This window comes from Frankliniella occidentalis, unplaced genomic scaffold, assembly GCF_000697945.3.
Source record: "Frankliniella occidentalis isolate FOCC.00 unplaced genomic scaffold, Focc_3.1 Scaffold16, whole genome shotgun sequence".
NCBI classification, from domain to species: domain Eukaryota; kingdom Metazoa; phylum Arthropoda; class Insecta; order Thysanoptera; family Thripidae; genus Frankliniella; species Frankliniella occidentalis.
In genome coordinates, this window is record NW_026267146.1 from 2,114,766 (window position 1) to 2,137,559 (window position 22,794).

The window sequence follows — 22,794 nt, forward strand, 5'->3', positions numbered from 1 at the left end:
AGAAAAGATGTAGGGTGGACCTTCTAAATTGATATAGTTACGCGCTATGGCTTCGGAAATATTGGATGGCCAATTTATTTCCCTGCCCCTTTGTTACACGTTCACGGATATACCCATATAAACTTGGAGGCATTGGGGATGGTTGAGCTTTACCATTTAAAATATAGACATGTTAACATTATTTGAGGGGTTTCCAACAGTCTCATTGTCCAAGGAAAGTTTAAATTCTTGTGGGAATTCCATTCGGTGGTCAGCACTTCGTGGCATGTCAAAATGTATGAAAGGTTTTCCATTTTCCGAGTAGGCATAACACACGCCTTCCCCCTGAGAAACGGGATCCAGGCACATTAGGTACCCCCCCCCCTTTTCCCCCATCGGACCTAAACCTTGGTTGCCTGGATCCGCCCCTTGCCGCTCTCTCGCTCTCGCGCAGCGGCGCGGCGGGCCATGGGCGATAGGAGGGCGACTGTGGGTGGACACTTAAGTAAGACCCTGCGGTTGAGTCTGATGACGGAAGAATGGTATACTACTCGGATTCGGATGGGCAGACGTACCATTCTGGCGACAAATACTCAGCGCTGATGGAGACGCGACCAACGCGACTGATGCGACGCATGCGGCTAAAAGTTCGCGCAGCGCGATGACCCGGTCTCGACTAAGCTTAACGAGCAGGATTTTGACGACGAAGTCTATATTGACGATGTTGCCTTATGCATAGATTTCGTACTGTGAATCGGGATGTGATAGATTAGCTTAGGTGTGGTTGTCTAAAGGACAATTGCAGTATTTTCTTTCTCTTTTATGTTGGAAGGGGGTGGAATTGTTTACCAAAATTGCCGTGGGAAAACAGTGAAAGTACGGACATGGGCAAACACGTTCCTTGCGGCTTGACCACTATGTGGTCACGCTCTCATGTTTGTTGAATCATACGCACCTAAAATAAGCCGCAAGGAACGTGTCAACCTGCTTCTGAGAAAATTAATAATTCACAATGAATGTTTTGCTTCAATTGTGTGACTAATAGCTTGCTCTTTAATAAAGTAGAGGTGTAAGCCTTTGTGGTTTGACACTTTTTATGCTATACATAATGAAAAGAAAACTTGAGAAATTATTTAGAGGTAAATTATTCATTCAAAAATTGTAACCGATTAGTGTGGGATATGAAGGGCAAAAGATGTGAAATAAAAAACAAAGCAGAATCTGCTGTCAAGTCTGTTCGGGTTTAATCCAAACAAAGGTACAACTAAATTAAAAATATATAATCATACATTTAATGTTAAAGATATTCTCTTCATTCCTGCTTGTGCAAAGCAAAGAAAACACAGAAAATTTTCAAAGCAATAATTATAAATTATGGAATTTGTTCCTAATAACAAGGCTTTGTCGCGTTTCATCATTACATTTGAAAATGTCACACATATGGAAAAATAGATTACATCAACCTACGGCCTTATCAAAGACAACTCATGGAACTCTTGAATAGTAAGAGGCTGTAAATCATATAGAGAATCACAAGCAATATCATTTTCTGTTCCCCCTTGCAGGAAAGTCATGTTACTTGCAAGTACATGCATTTTTGCCAAAGCTCCGCTACTGGAAATACAAGTGACTGCTCAAAAAGTGCCACTAATATGAAATGAGATTTATGAAATTCATTGATTTGCACACACACACAAAAGATAAATTCTGAAAATCAAATGGCACCATGTTCCTGCTCTGATTTTAAATATTTTATGTATGTTTAAGTTCATAAATAGAAGTTTCAGCTCAGGAATGTAGTTATATAGCAGGACCACAGCCACTAAATTTAAATTATTTCCTTTGTTCCTCAAAATAAAAAAAAAAGATAGCAAATCAAACAAATAATGATCAATAAAACATAATACAAATCTGTTGAACAGAAATTTCATACAAAATGACACAATGGTCAGATCTAGGAAAGATTTTTCTCATTAGAAGTGGATCAAGGCAGCAGTCTTGGCTCAGAGAAGTTAAAATAATAATATGTCCAAGAGCAAAGCTTGCAGAATCAGCAATTCATTAACTGCCTAAATACCATTGTAAAATTAGAACAAGGACACTCTCAAAGCTAAAAGTATATAGGCCTAGCCATTTTTCCAAGTAAACACCACACTTACAGTTGGTTAGTTACTTCCATTCAAAGTTTAAAGCTAAATTGAAATTTTAAAATCACTAGAAGTGAGACAATGAATGAGAATAGCCCAGAAATTAGAAGCCTATGTAGAGACTTGAGAAGGTAGAGATGTGCAAAATCCAAGATCACCAAATTATAAAGAAAATAAACTAAAAAAAAATTGGCTTTTAAAAAACTTTCACAAGGAACTGAGAGGTTTGAATTGAAATGTCTGATCACTTAATCATTCAAATGGGTTACACGAAGGGAGGTAAAAACTATGAAACTATTCAAAATAATCAAAAAAGATTTGCTGAATAAAAGCAGTTTACAAATGCATGACTGCACCTTAACTGTCGGAGAGGACATATGTACATGAGCTAAAAATTTAGTCCCTGTTTATAATTGTGATAACTGTACACTCGCCATCTTATAAGTCACGTCAAGCAAGCCTTAAGCTATAATTACTTCAATGGGCATATTTTCGTAGAAAAGATAATTAACTTTGGTATTTGATGGTACAGTTCCGGTCACACTGAAATTGAACCCTTCCACGAATTAATACAAGTGACCAGCATTACATTAGCCACAGAATTAGCACATTGACAGCAATCACAGCAAATGAGAGAACAAAAATGCTAAGATTTGGCAATCAGTCACACGAGATAGGTAAAGACAAGCACAGGTTCAGTGAAGCTAGTGTTTTGAACAAAAAGCTAACTAAAAAAAACAACAGCAAATGCCTTCATCACAGGTAAAAGAAAAAAATCTTGGGCACGGGCACACAAAAGGAAAGACTATGGAAGCAACTGTATTATTTGTCAAGGAAACTGAGAAAGTTTGCACACCCCTACACAACTTTTTCCAGATTAGGAAAAAGGCTCTACTAACTCAATAACAGAATGACAGAGCAAAGCGAGGATGGAGCTTTTAGAGCAAAGCTACAAATATGGAAAGCCTGTCTTTTATGGATCTGCAGTGATATTGTACCAACAAAAACAAGTAGGATTCAACCTGCTTTTTCGCAAGGTTACAGATAGAAAAAAATAATTCAGGATTGCAATGAATACAAAATAGAACACAAAGTAAATGGTAAAAGGGGACAGAAACAGCAGGAGTGAAACTTTCATCAAGAGCCTTTGACAGAACAAAATAATTCCATGAAGGAACTTACAGGTCACAAAGCAGTTACTGTACAACTAAAAGCCCTGATGAATCGTCGGCAAAATGAATATATTACTATTTTTTATGATGAATTTACGAGTTTAAAAACAGCATAACAGTAGTTCATTCAAGTTTTACAGCATCATATCTTATTCACCAGGATTTTCAGTGCCACAAACATTCAGTAACGTTATGATCTCAAACAATCCAGAATACTAGTAGGCTGACATATTTCACAAGTTATATAAAATTGATGAAAAAATGTGTTGATTGCGATAAAAATTGCCAAAATTAAAGATGTTATATCTCCATTCATCAAAAAGAAAGAACAACTGAAGATAATAACAAGCATCTTATTTTTTTAGCATACAATTATTGTTTAAAAAACTAATACCAATTGAAAACATGGGTAAAAGCAAGTGGCAGTGAAAATATGGGCACAGCAACATATTTAAAATGAATTAACTTTCATCAGGGTGGATGTGGGTCACAATTCTGGGAGGATATTGATATTACAGCATGTAAGAAAAGCAACATTTCATAACGAAAATCAACATCAACATGGCAAGTTCATATGTGCATACGTATAACAAGGAAAATAGCATTCCTTTAAACTAATAACAGAGTAGAAATTAAAAAGAGAATTCTAGTAATAGCATGGTATGAAAGGACAGAGTTATCATAAATAAAGTTGGGTGGTAAAACCATGAAATTATTACATAATTAGTGCTCCCTAACTGATGTTTGAGCTAAATTCAATGGAGAAACATTGACAAAAAGTTCAATCTTACTGATGACAATTGAATGAAGTAAATATAGAATTATCAAGGCTATCTAAAGACTAAATTTCCTGAACATAGCAGTGTGTCACATTGGCATTTGAGTCTTACAAGGTCAAGACATGCTGACAATATAAAAAGAGGTCCGCAGCTCTCACAGAAAAGAAATGCCTATCAAAAGAGGGGCAAAACAAAACTGTTTTGACTCACCTCAAAGCAGTTACAGAAAACTGAAGTAACTGCAATGGTGTGAGCTGTTTCTTAAAATGCAACAAAATTTGAAAAAGATTGATTTCTGTTAAATTCATGTGATAGGATCCAATCAGTACTTTTATGCCCATGTTTCAGATAAGATGAATGTGACAATGACGAACAATCACATGAAAATTATTGCCAGCTAAGTCAAATCAAGTACTTCTGAAACTTACGTCATAAACAGTCTTTCTGATCCATTGCCCTCAATAAATACAATAATTTATTGTATTACAGTATTTTGCTCAGGGAGTCTTTGCCACACATCTATAGCATTAAAATTCCAAAATACAAAAAGCTTCTTTGTCTTAAAACATGGCAACAGTATCATAACAGTATCAATATAAGCTATCAACTTTCCAGAATAGTTTAAGTAAGAAACGAGCTTCAGTTCCTTTCATAGGTGGCATGTAAACTGAGTAAAAGCATACATTTTACGTACTACGAAACACTTGTCACACTGCAATAATTTTACAACATACTGACACTGTCCAAATATAAATATTAATCCTATGATATTGCTTGAGAAAGTAAGACTCATCTGTAGCCATACATTAATTAATACACGTCTAAAACAATGATTTCCACTTAGCAAAAGGTTTCTCTTTAATAATACTTTGATCTATGCCATAATCAGATTCAATAAAAATAAACATCTGCACTACCAGATCAAGTAATTCTAGTGTGGTGTTTTCTACAGATTCTTGCAGTTACGAAAGTAAATTAAGATAAACTACCCTAAAGGTCAAGATAGCTAAATTGCTATTGACTGAGAAATGTGTTAAGAAGTAAATTTGAAAGAGCATAAACAAAGGGGCAATGTTGGTAAAAACCAAAGTCAACCAGAAACTAAATAATAAGCTTCTTTGGATTAAAAGTGCTCAGCACACTACAAAGACATCTAGATTTACAACTGAACATCTGTGCTAAAACGGACCTTAGACCTCTTGCTCTGAGAAACAAGCATTCAAAAAGATAATAATATTAGCCTCACTTTCAAATCAAAGTATACAGGGTGATAACATGCTCAACTGTTCAAAATGGCAGGGACAAAATGCATCCCTAAACCAAAAATTCAGACAAAATTGATTTCATAATTAACTGAAAGTAATTCATTGAAATTTCAGTAAGATTGTGCTTTCATGGAAAAGACCAATTAAAAACAAACATAACAACAACACAACAAACTAAACTTTAAGGAAGGATTAAGGAAAACAATCTGAAAAATAAATTCATCAACAAAATCTGAAAATTCAAGTCTCTTAAAATTCATATTGATGTACAAGCAACTTCTCACCAAGTAATAAATTTCATTTGCAACCAGACTAGTTCAATTGATTTGGTTTGCAGCTTGCATCAATTTTGATGTGAACTGTAAACTATATAAGGATGATTTGATTGGCCCACTTCGTGTGAAAATAAATAAAATTAAAGCCATCTAGAAATTTGTTTAAAATATTGACCTTTGCAAGTATGAATCCTACAACCTCAAAAGCACAGGCTGTCCTACAGTAACTCGCATGGTTTTTGTGTGCATGAGAACAAAAGTAGTGATTTAAATCAACACATTTTTAACAGGGAACCTCTAGATAATAAGGAAGTTTTATGCAGCTTTAAACAATATTAATAATGATGAAAATCTAGAAAGACTTGCCCACGTAAGAATAAAAAGCTGCTTCAAGCTTTAAAATTGCCTTGGGGAGGACTCCCTTTAAGTAGACATGTCCTTAACAAGAATCATGGGCAAGATGCTTCCTAATAGCTACAGGAAATTCTTAGCAAGAATGTGCAATGGTTCCTTTAACAATGTTGAAAAATAAGTTTGAAGCCCTGAATCATGGACTCACCTTATGTGCTTAAACAAGTTACAACAGAACATCGATTACACAAAATATAGTCCATTGATAAAATGACTTTGTCATCATCTTGACAATTTTAAAAAAACTGCCAGAAGCTCATATGCTTACACATATGTTCCTTGGGCTCCTGATTACAGTTTAAGCACATAATCTCCCCAAGCCTAATGTAAGGGAATTAACACCTAGAGGATTAGCTACAATACAATTCCCTCAAATTGGGCATCACTGCTAAAAGAGCCACAAACATTCTTAAGTGGGATTACTAATGCAGGTTTTAAGCTTGAAACACACATTCCCAAAAGCATTTATTTTACTTCTCTGTGAGAGGGGGAAATCAAATAGCTAAAAGAACTTTAAAAATCTTTCATAAAGATATAGTCGGTTAAAATCATAGTCTGCTAAGCCAATCACCTCAGAGAAATATATTGCCATACTTACGAGCTTCATACAAAACTTAGCCCTAAGACAATCAAACCCATTCCCAAATGTGACCAATGAATAATGTGTCCATTTATAAAGAAACAGCTACCAAAGACAAGAGATATATAATAGCTAGATCTGATGATGGGGCTTATGATTTAAAGTCTTGTGATGGCATTACCTATGTCTACATAGCTACAGTGGTAGTGGGCGTAGAATGAGTAGTATGTGCTATAGGTATCTGGCAATAAGGACATTCTTTTTGCTTTGGAGCACACATAGCACATAACGCAAGATGATTACAAGGGCTCAAAGTTACACTACGCTCTTGTTCTTCACACACCATGCACTTGGATGCAGTTTGTTGATAAAGAACCTGAATGTCAAAGGAAATGAGCATAAAGGTCACAATTTTCCTTTGAATAAACATCTCCTTTCCCAAATCTTGCTTGAGAAATAATTACCTTTTCAATCTCTTCCAGATCAGTTTTTAACTGTGCTTGCAGATTTTTTAATGTTGGCAAAGAGAGAGTACGCAATTCTGAAACTCTACGTAACGCATGGACAAAAGGCCCACCTTGGCGCAATTCTAATTCCCCTTGCAAAATTTTAACTTGTGATAAGGCCTACAAGTAAAACCCGAAAAGATAACACACATGAATTAAAGAGTAATGATTATGGTTATTTCATGCAAAATTAAGGCATTAGGGTTCAAAGACATAATTACCTCATCTCTTTGTCTTTCAGCTATATTTGCTTTAGTGTTGGCCTCTTCTGCTTCTCTTTGCCAAGCTTCACAAGCTTTTCTTGCTTGAACTATGCCATCATCCCAATTGGTCATTTTAGATCTACTTGTTGTCATCTCTTCTCTTAATTTGTTAAACTGAAATAGACAGTGAGGTTTTTGTTTAAAGGCAAAATAAAGAGATGATACACATAAGTAATAATAACTATCATAACTTACTGAATTGTTTGCTATCGATGGACTGATAGGAAAGTTGTTCATAATATGATTGGCATGTGGTCTCCCTCCGGGGGAAAGATTGTTGAATTCATAGCCTAATCCTCCCATATTTCCTACATTTCCACTGCCGCTTCCAATAGGAAAATGATTGCTGCCCATTTTGGATTGGTTGCTGCTCATCTGAAGAGGGTGTTGTTGATGGTGATTCAAAAATGCTGGGTTCTGAAAAAAAGTATGCAAGTTTGAGTTTAACTCATGTTTACAGATATTGCATTCAGTACTTAACACTGGTCACATTTAGGAAGTGTTTGAGGTATGACCAAGCTCCAGATAGGATATTTACTTACAGAATCTAGTGAATCCTGATGAGAAAATCGAGAAGCAGACAAGAAACCTTGTCCAAGATGGTGAAGAGGAGACGATGTAGAGGGGGAGAAGTTCCCCAAGCAATTGGCACGATCATTCAAGGTGCTACCTGGAATATTCACAGGTGCAGAGCCACTCAATATCCCTGGAAATTTGTAACAGTAAAAAGGATCTTTAACTAGGTGGATGTATTCTCCAGTTTAAATGCTAGAATAATTTAGCTTATAGGGCACGTTATTGTTTTTCTAAAATATAGGGATTGTACAATAGTAGTAGGCAGATTGAGCAGGTAATGACCTTCATGCTAGCATATTTAGCTGAAGCAGAACTCAAAAAAATTATATATTTAGTACTTGAAAAACGTTTTAAAACACTGATAGATAACAATAAAGTCAATGCAAACATCAGCCTGGAAATGTGTTTTACTTAATGGAAAGGAGAGGAAGAGGGTGTTTCAACAGAAAACAAAGCAGAAGAGGTAAAGCAAAACTGTTTCACCTTCCATTAATACTTCAGCCCAAACTTTTATTAACATTCCATAGTATAGAATGTTACCTACTTGACCATGGATAGTTATATTGCAGAAGATACAAAAGAAAACCTGTTAATTTGCCCACATAATTTGACTTTAATACTGGATCACAGTACATGATCATGTACATTGATAGTTAAAATGCTTAAATAGATTTAGCTTTACTAAATATTTTGTACTGTGAGTTTTTATAACTTCAGAATTAATGAATTTACTCACCCGAGCTTGCTAAACCGGCTGAGATTGAATTGCTAATGGTTGGTGATTCAGTCTCAAAGTCACGATCCATAGAGGCAGCTAGATTGAGAGCATCATCTAAATTCAAATCATCTAGTGCATTCCCTGAAATGATAGAAACTAACTCTTTATTTCTTTGTCTCTCACGAAAATAAAAACAAATCATAAGAAGAATAATAAAGCAAATAAGGGAAAATTGTATTATAAAGCTAGAGCTAGAGGAATTTTTAAAATTTTCTTCCGAAATTTTACTCACCCACAACACTTTCTATGGTATCATTGGCAGAATAATATGAATTTGTCATGGGTGACATAGCAAGGCCTAGTGAGTTAACTAGGGAGTTGGAATTTTGATTAAAATTCATATATAAATTTTGTTTGCGCTGATTTTTGTCCGATTCCATCACACTATCATTGTCAAGAGACATCAAAGAATTTCGCACCAAGCCCTGGAAATAGAGATTAAATAAAATTGAATTAAAATGTCTTTGACCTGAGTGTCAAGATATAATCTGGAAGTAATATTTCAGAGACTTTACCCCATTAAGAATATCAGGCCCATTGCTCTGCTGATTGTATAAGTGATTATTTTCAATTCGATTGTGAGCAAGCTGAGCCCCAGGAGCTTTACTGTGGGAGCTGTTGGAGCACAGGCTGCTTGTAGATGCAGACTCCGACACTTCACCACTGCCAGCAGATGAATCACTTCCTTTCTCTTGCTTGTTATTGTTTTGTTTGTTATTCTCTACAGCAGGCAACGCTGATGATAGTATCTCGGCAAGATTTGTTCCTGAATCGTGGGGTGCGACAATATCGCGAGCAATGCTCATTTCTTCTGCAAGAAATAACCCAGTTAAGGACCTGTTGATTACAGCAGCTACTACATAGCAAGAATAAGCAGGAACATTGGGAGTTGGGGAATGTGTGTCCCCTGGACTCATTTATAAATTCTCTTAACGGGGATGGAAACAACTAACATTTACATATATTCCAACTAGGGTACACCTGGTAATTCCAGCAAGTTAAACTGAAATAGTGAGGTACTTCTAAGCAGTGCCACTATTACATTAATTATACGTGCATTTGATGCAAATTGACTTAAAACTTTAAGATAAGGGAAGAATAAAGCCTTCCTCAATTTAACTGTAGGCTTTACATCCGCTCCCTTCGCTCACTATTTCTTAAAGGGCCCACTGATTTATTGAAGATATTGACTATCTTGGAAATTCCATAGACACAAGGGCATGAGGTAAGGAAATGAGCATTCTCTGAAGCCAAAACCAGCTGAAGCATGCTCAGTAGCAAACAATACATACGATCGACATGTGCAAAAGCACAAAATACTCCACGAGGACAATAGCCAGCCTGTTGAACATCATTGCATTTTGTTGACTTGTAAATCTCAGGATGAAACTGCTGCTCTGTTCTAGTGTGGCAATACTGACAAGCATCACCACTCTCACAATTAGATGGTTCTCCCCATTCATCCCCATGTTTTACACTAGGGCAAGGTGTTGACCTGGGCCAAGAAGAGAACATGTATCAACTGAATGATAAATTCAACTACGGAACATGGTCTACCAAACCATTCAGATAGCACACCTGTATTTAAATTTTCGTGGGCTTCTCCTTTTATCTCTGGAATTGTGAAATTGAGGACATGCATAGCCTTGACGACATAATCTTGGTGGACGCTTGCATTGCTCAGTTTTATAATTAGCAAGCACATAATTGGTATCTGGAATGTAAAATTTAAGAAGATGGGTAAATTAAGAGGATATTTTTATTTAAAGACAAACCATACCCGGTATTGTCATTTTAGGGTTGAAACGCTAATTATACCTTGCCACTTAGGATCTTCATTCATTAGATTTCTTTCCTTGTCCAAAACATTTGGCCCATTTGATGTTGAATTAGGATCTCCATCAGGATTCTCTGCCGCCTATATCCATTAATTAGAGAAAAGGGGGGAAAATGGGTTAAAAAAAATAGTTGATAAAATAATGGTATGGCACATTTAACTAGCTAACCTTCTCACAAGGTACTTAAAAACTACATCAGAATTGAAAGAAAAGAATTCCATTTATCTGACAGCAAGAATTCCGAAGCCCCGATCATCCCACAGTCTCACCTGAATTTCTTTGATATCATAAACAGGTGGTCTTATATCATGAGTTCCATGAGCAAAAGCACAGTGGGGACCATTCTTCACACATAAGCCACGAGAATCTGTGTCATGCACACACATACAAGTTTTGTAATATCTCAGGTGATATCTTCGTTCTGTGTCGCCTGCAGTGCGATGAAGATATGGGCAGCTGAAAATGGAAAACAAGAAAGAGAATTCAAAATAAGCCAAGCGGAAAAAATATGGCCAAATTTGGAAGTTTAAGAAATGAAAACAATCCTAAGATTTCTCATTTACACTAAGAAGGACAGAAAGTGACAAGATGAGGTTAGGTTCTAGGCTATCAGTCAAGCGATGCTAATTGGAATATTAGAATTATTAAACCCATATTCTCCAAAATATAACGCCAAGAAGGAGGAACATAGATTGAGATACAAATTGAAACACAGCAGTATGATAAGGATTAAAGCGGGTCGAGACAAAGCTAGACAAAAACAAAAGTTCCACTTACTCGTCCCCTTCTGGACACAATCCTGTAGTTTCGTCAAACTTCGTACAGTAATTGTCTGCACTGTAATTAAATGCACCATCTCTCTTCCTAACAGGCCGGCGACGCCTCTGGTTCATAAAATGCCAGTGAAAACACGTATACGGTCTGTGTTGTGTACATTTATGCTGCAGAAAGAGGGGGCATTGCTCGACGCGAAATTCCTTCAAATACCTGAAAAGTGGACCGTTTTCGTTACTCCGAGCTCTCAAAAAGAAACTCTAACACAAAACACACACTCCGCGACTTCAAAATGAGCCTTTTGAACCACTTACGAATAATGATTAGGCTTTTCTGTCTGAGCTGTCAACAAAGGTTTCGCCTCCGACGGCATTTTGTAAAGTTACTGAACATTTGCGCACTTCTTCCGCGCAGGGTACGCTGTAGAACGCGTGTGTTCCTATTGGCTGCAACTGTCACGTGACTGCGAAAGTGGCGAAGCCAGCCAAGGTCATTAGTGTTTTGGTTGCTGTTAAGTGAAGTATTCTTTCGGTTTAAATGCGGTTTGACTGAATAAATATTTTCTTTGAGATCCGCCCTACTTTACGCAACACCCACATTTGCTTCTTCCATTCAATAGGAACAGAATGTCGACGTACCCTTTGCGGAGGATGCTCTTGACTGGTGCATGATTCATCCTCGCCTTCCGGTCTCACGCTGCCGCTGCCGACATCCGAACGCTGTCCTGAGGACGGGCGTATCCTATTTTGTAGTTTTGTTGAATATTGCATATCTTTGTGTGCTACAGTGCTGTTGCGATCTTGAATTAATCTGGTGTCTCCGAAGGCAAGTACCTTATCGATGTATCTGCTGTCTTCTTTTTTTTCAGACGTCCTATCTTACTACAATAACCACGTCGTCTGCTTGTCGGTCTTGTTTATTTACATTCCGATTGAAATGTCAAAACAAATCAACGGAACGTTTTTGGCAATAGACCCTATTCGTTCTCGGCTAAAAGTGAAGAAGACAGGAATCCCGACCGGAACCAGTTCCGATAAATAACGCTATTTTAACGTTTAAATGGCTTTGGAAGGTAGAAGCACAATCCACAATGCTTGTGATAATTTTTGTATGTCGGGTTTTCAAGTTTTCTTGCGAAGAAATGGCAGGATAAAGGTACTGGTTCCGGTCGGGATTCCCGTTTTCTTCTCCCGCAGCCGAGACAGAATAGGGTCTATTGTTCAACCCTTCAGAAATTTTTCATCATAAGTCCTCGGGGAACATAATGTGTAATATGTTGTAGATGTTGTAGGTCTTGCATGTGATGCTTGATAATTGGGGGGCTCCCCAAAAGGCAATAGAAAACAATTTTAATGTATGAATAGAATTTTATTTCATGGTATAACCCATTTCATTTATACATACTCATAACAACTCATCAATTCAATTGATGTTCATTAACGAGCATTCATGAAAAATTATTTACGACATGTTCTGAAACTAAAAGAGTGGTTGTGACTAGAAAAGGAGCACCACTTACCCTCATGGCTACCATGGCTGTACAAGGATGAAGTTTTCAAGGTGCAGAAAGGTTCTGAATGTTACGGACTAAAGAATGACTCTGCTGTTTCATTCATAGACAATCAATGAGAAGGTGAAGTGAACTCCAAACTGGTATATACAGTTTCTGATAATGTATATGTATAAAAGAAAAACTTTCAGCCTTCTTGCTTTAAAAATACAGCAAGAATTCAAAAATATGCATTAAAAAAACTTAAAAAAACATAGGGAAGTCCAGTACAAAAGAGAATACCCAAAATCGCCATAACACAGAAACCGTTCTCACAAAACCTTTCAAATATAAAATTCTAATTATATACATATCTATCACAAATAACATTTTGTCTTTCATTAAATTAGTCACATTAAGTATGGACAGTGAACTTATTTCAGTTTGTCATATAAATGCTCTAATATACAGTAAACAGTATTAATCACAATCATTAATATAATGATACAATAATGGTATAAAATGTTATTGGCAGTCATTGTTACAATGCATGAGGTGATAACCACTATTTAAGCAAAAGGGGTGCTTGAGCCTAAAGTTCTTGCATAAAAATTAAGCCTCTTTCCATGAATATGTTTGGAGTTTGACATTACTTTCCATAAAAGTATGATATCAAAGTCTTTTCCAGAATTATGATTTATACAAGCTCATAATACAAGATTTCTTTCGAAGAAGCTACAGCAAACTTTACAAGTGCACACCAGTCTCAACAGTGGTTGCAACCTCATCAGAAAAAATTTACAAAATTGTAAATGCTCATAGCTAACAAAAGTACATCACAAGATATCAGATCATGCACATCTAAAAAGTTTACAGTCAAGCTGTGAGTAAAAAGAGCTGATTAGTACATAAAAGTGAGCAATATACTTTTGTGCTCTAAGCAAGCCAAGAAAGGAAAGCATGTCTAAGGCACCACTAAACTGTTTTGATTTAGAGAAGGAAAATATATTGCCAACATGAAAAAGCTAGGTAAATGTAGAAACAAAAAATATGTATGAGTGTGGATGATCAATTTTTTTCCAGCCGACAATACAAATTAAAAGAGATCACAGTTAAATCAACTGGTAAAATGAAAACAGTCTATTCAATAAAAGCCAAAATAGAAATAGTCCACATGTATGTCTAGGAGATCCAATGCAGGCAGACTGAGATACTCTACAACTTGCATAGGACTTCTGACTACACTGCAACATTACACACCAAGGAACTTGATTGACCTTATGGGGAAAGCAAATAGAAGAAATTTCTTCCTTACAATAACAACAAAAAATTATAAAAGAATTGTTGGCAAAGAGATCATTCAGACATAACACTTCGACATAGATCTAATAAGAAGATGATCTGTACAATTTATTCCTTTTCAGTTTGTTTTTAAAAGTGAACTTTTACTATACAGAGTGCAAACCATAGTTGATAACTATATTTCTAAAAGATAGGAATTTGCATTAGTTCTTCATATGTGTGGCAGTGCAAAAAGCAAGTAATTTTAAGTCCCATAGCTTGTGTAGTGTTTTTGTACAAGTAAATATAGAATACAAAACCTAACTCAATTTCTCTGATGAGGGAATTACATCCCCTAATAGCTACTAATTTTTGTAACCTTAGCTATTAGCTGACACAAAAAAGGACATCTGTAGTATGTGCCCACTACATTAATCTTTTCAACTTATGACTGTATAAGTAGATGTTATTTGGATCAATAAAATACATTTTTCAGAATAGAATTTTTGAGCATTTTTCGGTACCTTTGAATTTCTCATTCGGTTATGGTAGAATTTTTAAGACCCTGTTGATTGTTTCCACATAAAAATTGCTGAGGTCTCTTGAAGTTGTTCTAAAAGGAATTTTTATATGTAGCGGCTACCAACATAAAAATTTATAATACCATTACTCAGTAATAATAATTGTATCTTGTCTTATCTTTGATAAGGGTAAATTCCTCATCAAATAAGTTAATGACTGCAGGCTGCAGGTGCCTGAAACCTCAGGCTTAGTGAGTCTTGAGATAAAAACGGAAGTAAAAGGTAGATACAGTGAGGTAATGCATAACTGAGCTGGAGCAAGTTTTGGTGTTGAATGGACGGTGATATGCTTTCTACTCTATATGTAATAAATACATAAAATGAGGAGGTATGCACTCATATGCAATTCCCCTTGTTGGATACAAAAATTAGGAATGGAGAACTGATGGTTTCATTAAGTTAAACCATTTCTGTCATCAGACAGTAGTTCCATAAGAACTAAATACAACACAGGTTCCATCTGCATCCAGAGTTACATCCTCAGGAGATGCAAGGTCTACTCTCACTGATCCAGAGTCCTTCCTTTTTCTTCTCATAACGCCAGCCCAGTCAGTTGGCCTCCAGTTAAAATTGTCTGACCCTTCTCCAACACGGTTCCCCCCTGATGTTGAGCTTTCATGATCAGTTTCCCTCCTTTCAGATCTCTGTTCATTTTCTTGTGAGGGAGCAATGAGTGTGTCCCTTCTAAAAGTTATGATGCTTGTACTGCTGCGTTCATCACTAAGACCATCCCCCACTGCTGGTCGTGAACAATCTGATGAAAGTGAGCTGCGAGATGCAGCACTATCAAAGCTGCTGTCACCTGGACCCCCTCGATATCTACAAAACAAGAAATAACAATTAAACTAAAAGTAAACAAGCAAAAATGAAAAAAAAAATTGAACAAATTTCTCTATTGTTCACCTTGACACAACATTGTGGCCTTCGAGGTCTGCTGCCAAGCACTTCATGCCATAAGCATCCTCTACTGCACGCAATATCTCTTGGCACAGATCTGAGTCAAGGGGTATTGGATCTTCAGTATCACGATTATGAATTGTAATAGCAATATGAGCAGGGTGAGGGATTGGCAAGGGGATTAATAGTTTTTCAGCACTATATGGAATACACTGCCGCTTCCAAGGTCGCCAAACCCCAAGAGAAGAGTTTTTATGCTCGCTGTGAGCTTCAGTGATTGTCACTGTACTTGGTGCAGTTATTGCACAAGATTGGGCTGGACTCTCAGCCATCTTCCGCATTCTAACACGGCTCCCCATAACACCACTACCCTCCCTGAAATTTTCAAACAATTTGTGAGATTCTCGGCTTAGAAATATCTTAAGAGAAAACAATATTAATTATCACTTTACATACGTTCTTCTGTCATGCTTAGCACCCATTACACGCCTTGGGTTGAAGACAGAAACATCCAGAAATGGAGATTGAATTTGAAGGTTAGCTCGTGGTGAATATACAGGCCCTAATAAATCAGGTCTGCTGGTAAGAAGTTCAGTTGATTGTAGCATATCTGTATATCTAGAAAGGTCCACTTGGGGATGAGGCTGTAAAATATAGAAAAAAGATAGAGATTTGAATATAGGCAGTAGGTAATGGATCAGAGTCATAACATTTGACCAATCATATAAGGCATTTTCTGACTACCTCCAGTCTAAATTTGGTATCCCCCTCATCTAGTGGAGTGAGGAAGTCTAGACTAAAAATATCAGCGAACATGAGGCCTGCAAGTCCAGCCCAGTCATGTGGAACAAGTCCCTTATTTTCCCAAAAGTCTTCTTCAAGCAAAGGAAGATTACGAAGAACATGTGATGGATAGAATTTTTCCAGGAGAAGGGCAGCTTGTTGAATGGACATCTGCAACCAATATTTGGGTTAAAATTAACAAACTACAGTACACAAAGAATAATATTAAACTCATTAACTGATGCTGATGTAATGCACTTACCTTAAGTTCCATAGTGGTAAGCTTCACTTTTGACCTGACACTTGAAGCGAGCCCAGTCTGCAGTACTCTCCTTCGTCTCTCTAATTTTTCCTGCAAGCAGTTTATGAGATCTGCAGCTTCTTTCTCAAGTTCTCTGTAAGGCTCAGACTTCACTGACAACTGGGCAGAGAACGGACCAAAACAGGCCTCAACAAACTGACTGTAAAATTTGACAGCAACAAGTTTTATAATAGAAGACAGGGCAAGATGGATAAATCAGATAAATAATTTCTCTAACAAGTACTAAAAATATAATTTGTACCTATAATCACGTTGAGGCTGCAGTATTGTTTGTTCGATCTGATGTTGGTAAGCAGACAACTCATCTAATTCCATTTTTGCCTCAAAAGCTGCAAGTGCTTGTTCAGGTCGAATCTAAGAGGTAAAATTTAGATTAAATTATAGATTATAAACAAATTATAGATTAGATTGAAATATTTATCAACTACTGTTTCTAGTAAGACATACAGCTTCAACTTACCTGGTAGTAATAGTTTGAAGCTAGGCCAGGTCCAGCTATCCTCTTCACAACAAGGCTATCACAAGCAGGGATTCGCCCCCTTTTTTTAATAAGTAGATGAAAGACAAGTGAATCCCATACTAAACGCATGCCATAGCGACACACTCCAACTGCAGAGGGAAAATTACAACATCTAAATTATCCAGGAAACAATATACAATGGCAAGTAGGAAGGTATTCAGGTATATTTTACCTGACAGAATAGAAAAAGAAATTAATGGGCAAACAAATACAGCAACCAGAAGAGCAGCAACTGGCTGCAATAAACCCTGCATTAAAATATTCCAGACCACTGCCTCCAGTATCATAAACCATCTGTTACGTGAGGCATCTGGTGAGTCGACGTCATAAAATAACATCATTAATATGTGAAGGATGAGAGTTACACACGGCATCCTACAGAGAAAACAAAAATAGTTTTTTTGTCATATTTTTCTTTTAGCTAACAAATGATTGTAATTTTAAATCATTTTCCAAAATGATCAGGATGCATACCATAATACTGCTGTGATAGCAATAGCAATACTACTAAAGCTAACACCAAGGCAGAGAGCTGGGAATAGAATACCAATAGCCAAAGTACCCATGATGCCCTTAACAATGTAATTCCAAAACCGATTAACATGTCTTGTGAAGCCTTTCCCGATGAACCCTAAGAAAGGAATTGCACATTAGTACAACTATACCAACTTCATTGTTCAGTGAATTCCAAGTCATTTGTGAAAGAGAAAACACGTGTACCTGTGTCTGGTTTTGTTTCAAAATGGGTTCGAGATTTGGAAATATGCCTCCATAATACCAGCATACGAGAACAAAGAGTTGGAGTCAATGATGACTTCCGAGGGAAAAGTGTTCCATTTACTTGGGAAAGCTCAAGATCTGGCATGAAAGGTTCAGCACAAAATAGAGCACGAAGACTAAGAGGACTACACCATGGAAGCACAACCTGGAGAAAGAAAGGAAAAAGTGTAAGAACCAAATCTATAATGTAATGTAATAATTTCAGATTCGTTATAATAATCACGTTGATGTAAACCAGATCCCTACAGAAACACAGAAACATACAAGACACATACCCCAAAGAAAAACATGGCATTCCAAGTCCAACTCCATGTTCGATGGCAGTAATTTATCCAGCGCCACATGGGCCAACGAGTTGTTGTAGTTCTTGCTTCTTCCTTTTCTACCAAAAACACAGGCTGCAGAAAAACAAAAGAAACATTGGTAAGAAAAAAGTATGTAAAGACATTGGAGATCCATGTCACAATATACATAAATTATAAAACTTCACCTGGCTTGGGTCAGACCGTGGAGTTGTAATTGATGTTGCTTGATTACTGAGAACTGTAGGTATTTTGTCTGATTGACCCTGAAAATTTCGTCTAACCACCCAGTGGGTTGGAAGCCAAATACGGGTCAGCCACTGAAAAGTTCTGGTAGGTGTTTTCACCTTACGGAGTTCTTTAGTAAGAACAGGCTCTCGCTTGAATATTAAGAGATACAAAATTTAATATGTGATCATACCTTTACATCATACATAAATGAGTTGAAAATGCATACCTCTCTCATAAATGTAAGATCTCTGTTTAAAAAGTACACAGTTTGGTGTAAGTGCTGCGCTGTGCAAAGTGTGAGTGCTTCCTCATGAGCGCTCCACTGACAATCTTCAATAAACCGCCCCTCAGCACTCCTCAGTTTTTCTCTCATCCAAGGTTCAATTCTTGAAAGTACCGGATGGGAAAGTTCCATTCTTTGTTTTAAATTTTCTTTGGTTTTGGAAAGTTTATTCTGAACATTCTCCACAGCTCTAAAAAACAAATTTAATTTTACATTTAACTAATGAAAAGTGAGAGACCTCATAGTAACCTAATAGTTTCATGAAATGCCCCAGAAAATTCCTTCCACAATGATAATCAATATAAAAGGAGACTGACCTATGCATGAGGACAACACTTTGGGCCTGTTGTACTAGTAGTTGTGCTATGCCTTCTCCAAGAGCTAAAATTTCTGGATGAGTAAGAATACTTGTATACACCCTTTGTAAGTACTCCCGCATTACAGCTTGATTAACCTCCTAATAATGAGAAAAGAAAATTCGTTACAGTATATAAGAGCACTGTATTTAACGTAGATTCAAAGTTGCCAAGTAGTTTGTGTGTACCTTTTCAATTTCATCATCTGGAAGTTTACGAGTGCGCAACTCTGCAATCAGTCTCTCCCGAAAATGAAGGAACCATCCTCTTGTTTCTCTCTCAAGAATACTAACTAAAATTGGAAGTGCACGTTTCATAATGTCCCTACTGAAAAGGCGCAAATCCAGTTCAATTCCCTAGTTGGAAAAGAAAAAAGTTATATTTATTAGTGTCAATCTAAAGCAACAACACAAAAAAGAAAGACAAGGAACTGCCTTAATTACTTGATGATATACAACAACTATGTTCAGATTTCCAAAGCTTGAAAATTAAGTGAGTGTGCCACATAATTGTGAAGATAAAGCAAAGCAAATAAACCAAAGAAACAAGTTTACCTTTGGTGTCAAAAATTGATACGGTACAGGTACTGGAGGATGGCATGATTCTTTCTCAAGCTCAAATTTTTCCATAGTTGCCCTTTTTATTTGGCGTCGGACAAAGTTACACAGTACTTCTAACGTGTCTTCAAATTCATGCTGTGATAAAAAAAGTAGAGAATGTCAATGACAGAAGGCATACAATAATATTTGAACACGATAGAAAATTATAAATACACACCCGACAAACCAACTCAGCAACAAGGTACCTACACCGCTCTTCTCGAATCTTGGCATCTAAATTGTGTGCTTGAAGAGACGGAATCCCAATAACTATATCTATACCAAAAGAAACAAAAAAAATATTTAGAAATTCAGAAACTAACTATAAATAACAAAAGAAAAATCAATGGCATTTACCTAGAAGTCGCAATAAGCCACTCAAGAAAGACTGAAGAGACTCTGATACACTGAAGAAATGTGATGTAAATCTTGCTCTAGCAGTCACAAGCAAAAATCTTAAGGCTAGGGCAAGGTCATTAAGCAAACTTTCACGACTTCTTTCGATTCCCTTTTGAAGAAATTGACTCAACTGCCACTTGTGTACTTGTCCAGGAAAGTTTAGACTTTCAACTTCAAACTCCCTGGAAACAATGATGTAGTGTTTAAGAAAAAATAAGCTTCACAATATTCATTGAAATACAACAAATATCACTTTTTACTTTAAGGAAAAGTAAAGTTTGCAGGCATGGAATATTTTTTATAGTTGTTTGTGCATGGAAAGGTGTGCTGTTGCATCTAAGTTAACAGTTTGACACAAGGAAAGATATTAATATGAATAGGTTCAGTAAATTGTGAGTTGCATGCCAAAAAGAAATGGTGATAATAATGACATTAAAAGTACAAAATGCCAGTACTAAAAAAACAATAAACTAATCCAGACAAGGAGAAGATAGCAGTGCACTGGACTGAAGAAAGTCACAGTCAATGCAACCTACCCCCATCTGCGAACAGTCTCCAGTTGAGAGGAACTTAGCTTCTTCGGCTTGCCATACTTGTCCTTATGCAAGCTTTCAAAACAGAACCACACAAAATATTCAAACATTTTTTAGGACATGAAGCAAGGCTACCAAAGCACAGGGAAGGAAGAAAAGGAACTTTGTGGCTGAAAGGATGCCGACACACTACTTCTCATACAAGTTCAAGATTAGGTACCGACTTTAATCATATGAAATAAGAAACTCAAGCGGGCCTGGTAAATAGAACATTGAGTTAGCTCCTCAATGAAAATACATAACACTGAAAGGGCCACTGTACAGATGTAAATACTTTAATGGGCATTTTGACCCATGTGTTTGTACAGTTAAAATACCAGGTGGCTGATTAACCCCGCTCACATCTGTAGTTATGCTGCCTACCAGCTCGGCCCCGTGGACAGGGACGATAGGCAAGTCCACCCGCACTCGTGCTTGCGGTACAGCATAACTTCAGATATGAGCGGGTTTAATCTGACACCTGGTATACCTCATATTTACATATTGTACAGTATGTAACCATAAAAGTTCACAGAGGGGAACCTCTAATGGTGGCCTTTAAAGTGTACATTAATCTATTTGTTAATAAAACTTAGAAACCTGTCAGAAAGTTGTTACATTGTGAATTGTCTGCTAGTTCAAGATGACAATGATTTGTAAAATAGTAATAACATACCCTCTTTCTCTAATGGATTCAAGTTGTTTGTGGTTCAGACGGTGGGGTTCTCCCTTGTTGTCAACTGCTACAGCATCCAACTCGTCAAAGGAAGGAGCCACAAACAGGTCCCTCAGGTTTAACTGCTTATGACGGCGCCCAAGTGACTGAGTCCAACTGCTTCCCTCTGTGTAATGAACACAGAGAAAACTCAGTAAGGTCCATAAAAACACAAGTACGTTTACTAGAGGCCTGACAACAAGCTGAGGTATAGTAAAGCAGCAGGAAAAATTGATCGGGAAATTATTGTGTGATGAAAGACATATTACCTGTAGCATCAAGACTGATGTCAAGGGAATTGGTGATGGAACTCATCATATGATTCGGAATACCATTGCCAACATTTCCTCCGTTGCCTCCAGCCCCCCCACCACTGTTGTCATTACACGACTTACATGTGCCACTGGCGCACGCCAGTGGTGGGGGTAACAAAATAGGAAAAGTTTTCCAGTGATAGAGGAACTGCTCTGCAACCTGATTCCAAAACAAACATATCATGTAGAACCTGTGACAAGAACATGCAGTATGCATCTACATGATAATAATAATAATATGTCTTACATCTTTGATGCTGTGTGCCAACTGCACAACTTCTTCGGGCGCTCCTCTTAAGTTAATGTTAAACTGCAAGGGCTCTTTCTGTAAAACAAAACAAAAAACAAACAAAAATAAAAAAAATATTAAAAAAAATTAAAAAGAGCAGAAAAAACAAGGTGCGAGAAAGTAAATAAATAGATACAAAATAAACATGTAGCTTCAGAAAAGAACAGAAAACTACGAGAGGAAGCGAGGCCACTTTTACCTCCGGCTCAGACGAAGGGTCCGGTGGAAAATTGAGACGAGGCATGGCTGGGGTCTGGGGTTCGGCCAGCAGCGGCGGTCTGGATGGCCGACGGGGTGGGCGCAGGGGCAGAGGGACGGGGGGCCGGCAGGCCGCAGCCACTCAGGCATCACCGGCAGCTGAAGGGGGCGCGGTCAAGTCCTGCAACACACACAGCCATGAGAGAACAATAACCCTGCAAACGCTCCACAAGTATAACAACAGTATTCAATTTCCCGCGCCACATCTTGCGGTGGCAACCTTGGCTGCTCCGACCACGTGTGGCCGGTGTGGCCAGCAGGGGGTCGTGCTAGTGGGAACAGGGGGCTGGAGCTCCCGCCGGCCCGGCCCGGCCTCCGCCACGCCCCAGCCCATGACCTCATTGCAGGAGGGTGGCGGCCGGCCCCGGCCCCCGCACGCTGCCGCACGCACCGGGCGAGCGAGAGGCGACGCAGGCGCCTGCCGGGCGGCGGGTAGGCAACCCACCGGACCGACCCGACGAGCGGGCCCGCCTACCTGCA

General features: G+C 37.6%; 2 protein-coding genes across 8 annotated transcripts in view; both read right to left on the reverse strand.

Annotated features, from left to right (window-relative positions):
- Positions 1-1,199: 1,199 nt before the first annotated feature.
- On the reverse strand, positions 1,200-11,979 carry LOC113208532 (RING finger protein unkempt). 4 transcript variants are annotated; one of them, XM_026425587.2, is made up of 14 exons: positions 11,658-11,978; positions 11,347-11,556; positions 10,839-11,025; positions 10,550-10,649; positions 10,310-10,445; positions 10,024-10,226; positions 9,247-9,542; positions 8,964-9,156; positions 8,690-8,812; positions 7,920-8,047; positions 7,573-7,794; positions 7,336-7,491; positions 7,073-7,234; positions 1,200-6,984 (listed from the first exon to the last, which is right to left on the reverse strand). In XM_026425587.2, the coding sequence occupies exons 1-14, from the start codon at positions 11,714-11,716 to the stop codon at positions 6,796-6,798; spliced, it is 2,364 nt and encodes a 787-aa protein (XP_026281372.1). In that variant the 5' UTR covers positions 11,717-11,978; the 3' UTR covers positions 1,200-6,795. The 4 variants fall into 4 exon arrangements, with proteins under 4 accessions (XP_026281372.1, XP_026281353.1, XP_026281362.1 ...); XM_026425568.2 differs by having other exon boundaries at positions 7,920-8,083; positions 11,658-11,975; XM_026425577.2 differs by having other exon boundaries at positions 7,920-8,083; positions 9,247-9,539; positions 11,658-11,974.
- Positions 11,980-12,690: 711 nt separating this feature from the next.
- The window catches only part of LOC113208516 (uncharacterized), a 32,280-nt gene continuing 22,176 nt past the window's right edge, over positions 12,691-22,794 (reverse strand). For 3 of the 4 annotated variants that reach the window (XM_026425536.2, XM_026425547.2, XM_052264157.1), the window contains exons 4-26: positions 22,256-22,435; positions 22,015-22,092; positions 21,723-21,927; positions 21,415-21,580; positions 20,703-20,774; positions 20,125-20,348; positions 19,946-20,043; positions 19,723-19,863; positions 19,357-19,524; positions 19,130-19,269; positions 18,756-19,002; positions 18,487-18,678; positions 18,272-18,394; positions 17,937-18,141; positions 17,691-17,847; positions 17,389-17,591; positions 17,157-17,305; positions 16,938-17,050; positions 16,637-16,835; positions 16,336-16,545; positions 16,048-16,235; positions 15,598-15,966; positions 12,691-15,513 (exon numbers count right to left, since the gene is read on the reverse strand). In XM_026425536.2, coding sequence (XP_026281321.1) covers positions 15,111-15,513; positions 15,598-15,966; positions 16,048-16,235; positions 16,336-16,545; positions 16,637-16,835; positions 16,938-17,050; positions 17,157-17,305; positions 17,389-17,591; positions 17,691-17,847; positions 17,937-18,141; positions 18,272-18,394; positions 18,487-18,678; positions 18,756-19,002; positions 19,130-19,269; positions 19,357-19,524; positions 19,723-19,863; positions 19,946-20,043; positions 20,125-20,348; positions 20,703-20,774; positions 21,415-21,580; positions 21,723-21,927; positions 22,015-22,092; positions 22,256-22,300 — 4,095 coding nt within the window. In that variant the 5' untranslated portion in view covers positions 22,301-22,435 and the 3' untranslated portion in view covers positions 12,691-15,110. The remainder of the gene's footprint in view (positions 15,514-15,597; positions 15,967-16,047; positions 16,236-16,335; positions 16,546-16,636; positions 16,836-16,937; positions 17,051-17,156; positions 17,306-17,388; positions 17,592-17,690; positions 17,848-17,936; positions 18,142-18,271; positions 18,395-18,486; positions 18,679-18,755; positions 19,003-19,129; positions 19,270-19,356; positions 19,525-19,722; positions 19,864-19,945; positions 20,044-20,124; positions 20,349-20,702; positions 20,775-21,414; positions 21,581-21,722; positions 21,928-22,014; positions 22,093-22,255; positions 22,436-22,794) is intronic. The other variant, XM_026425555.2, reaches the window with a different exon arrangement.

Coding starts and splice junctions, on each gene's coding strand:
- LOC113208532 (XM_026425568.2), bottom strand. CDS start 11,716: ATGCCGTCGGAGGCGAAACCTTTGTTGACAGCTCAGACAGAAAAGCCT. Junction 11,557..11,657: donor GAAAAGCCTAATCATTATTC/GTAAGTGGTTCA, acceptor TCCACTTTTCAG/GTATTTGAAGGAATTTCGCG. Junction 7,235..7,335: donor CTGAAAGACAAAGAGATGAG/GTAATTATGTCT, acceptor TTTTACTTGTAG/GCCTTATCACAAGTTAAAAT.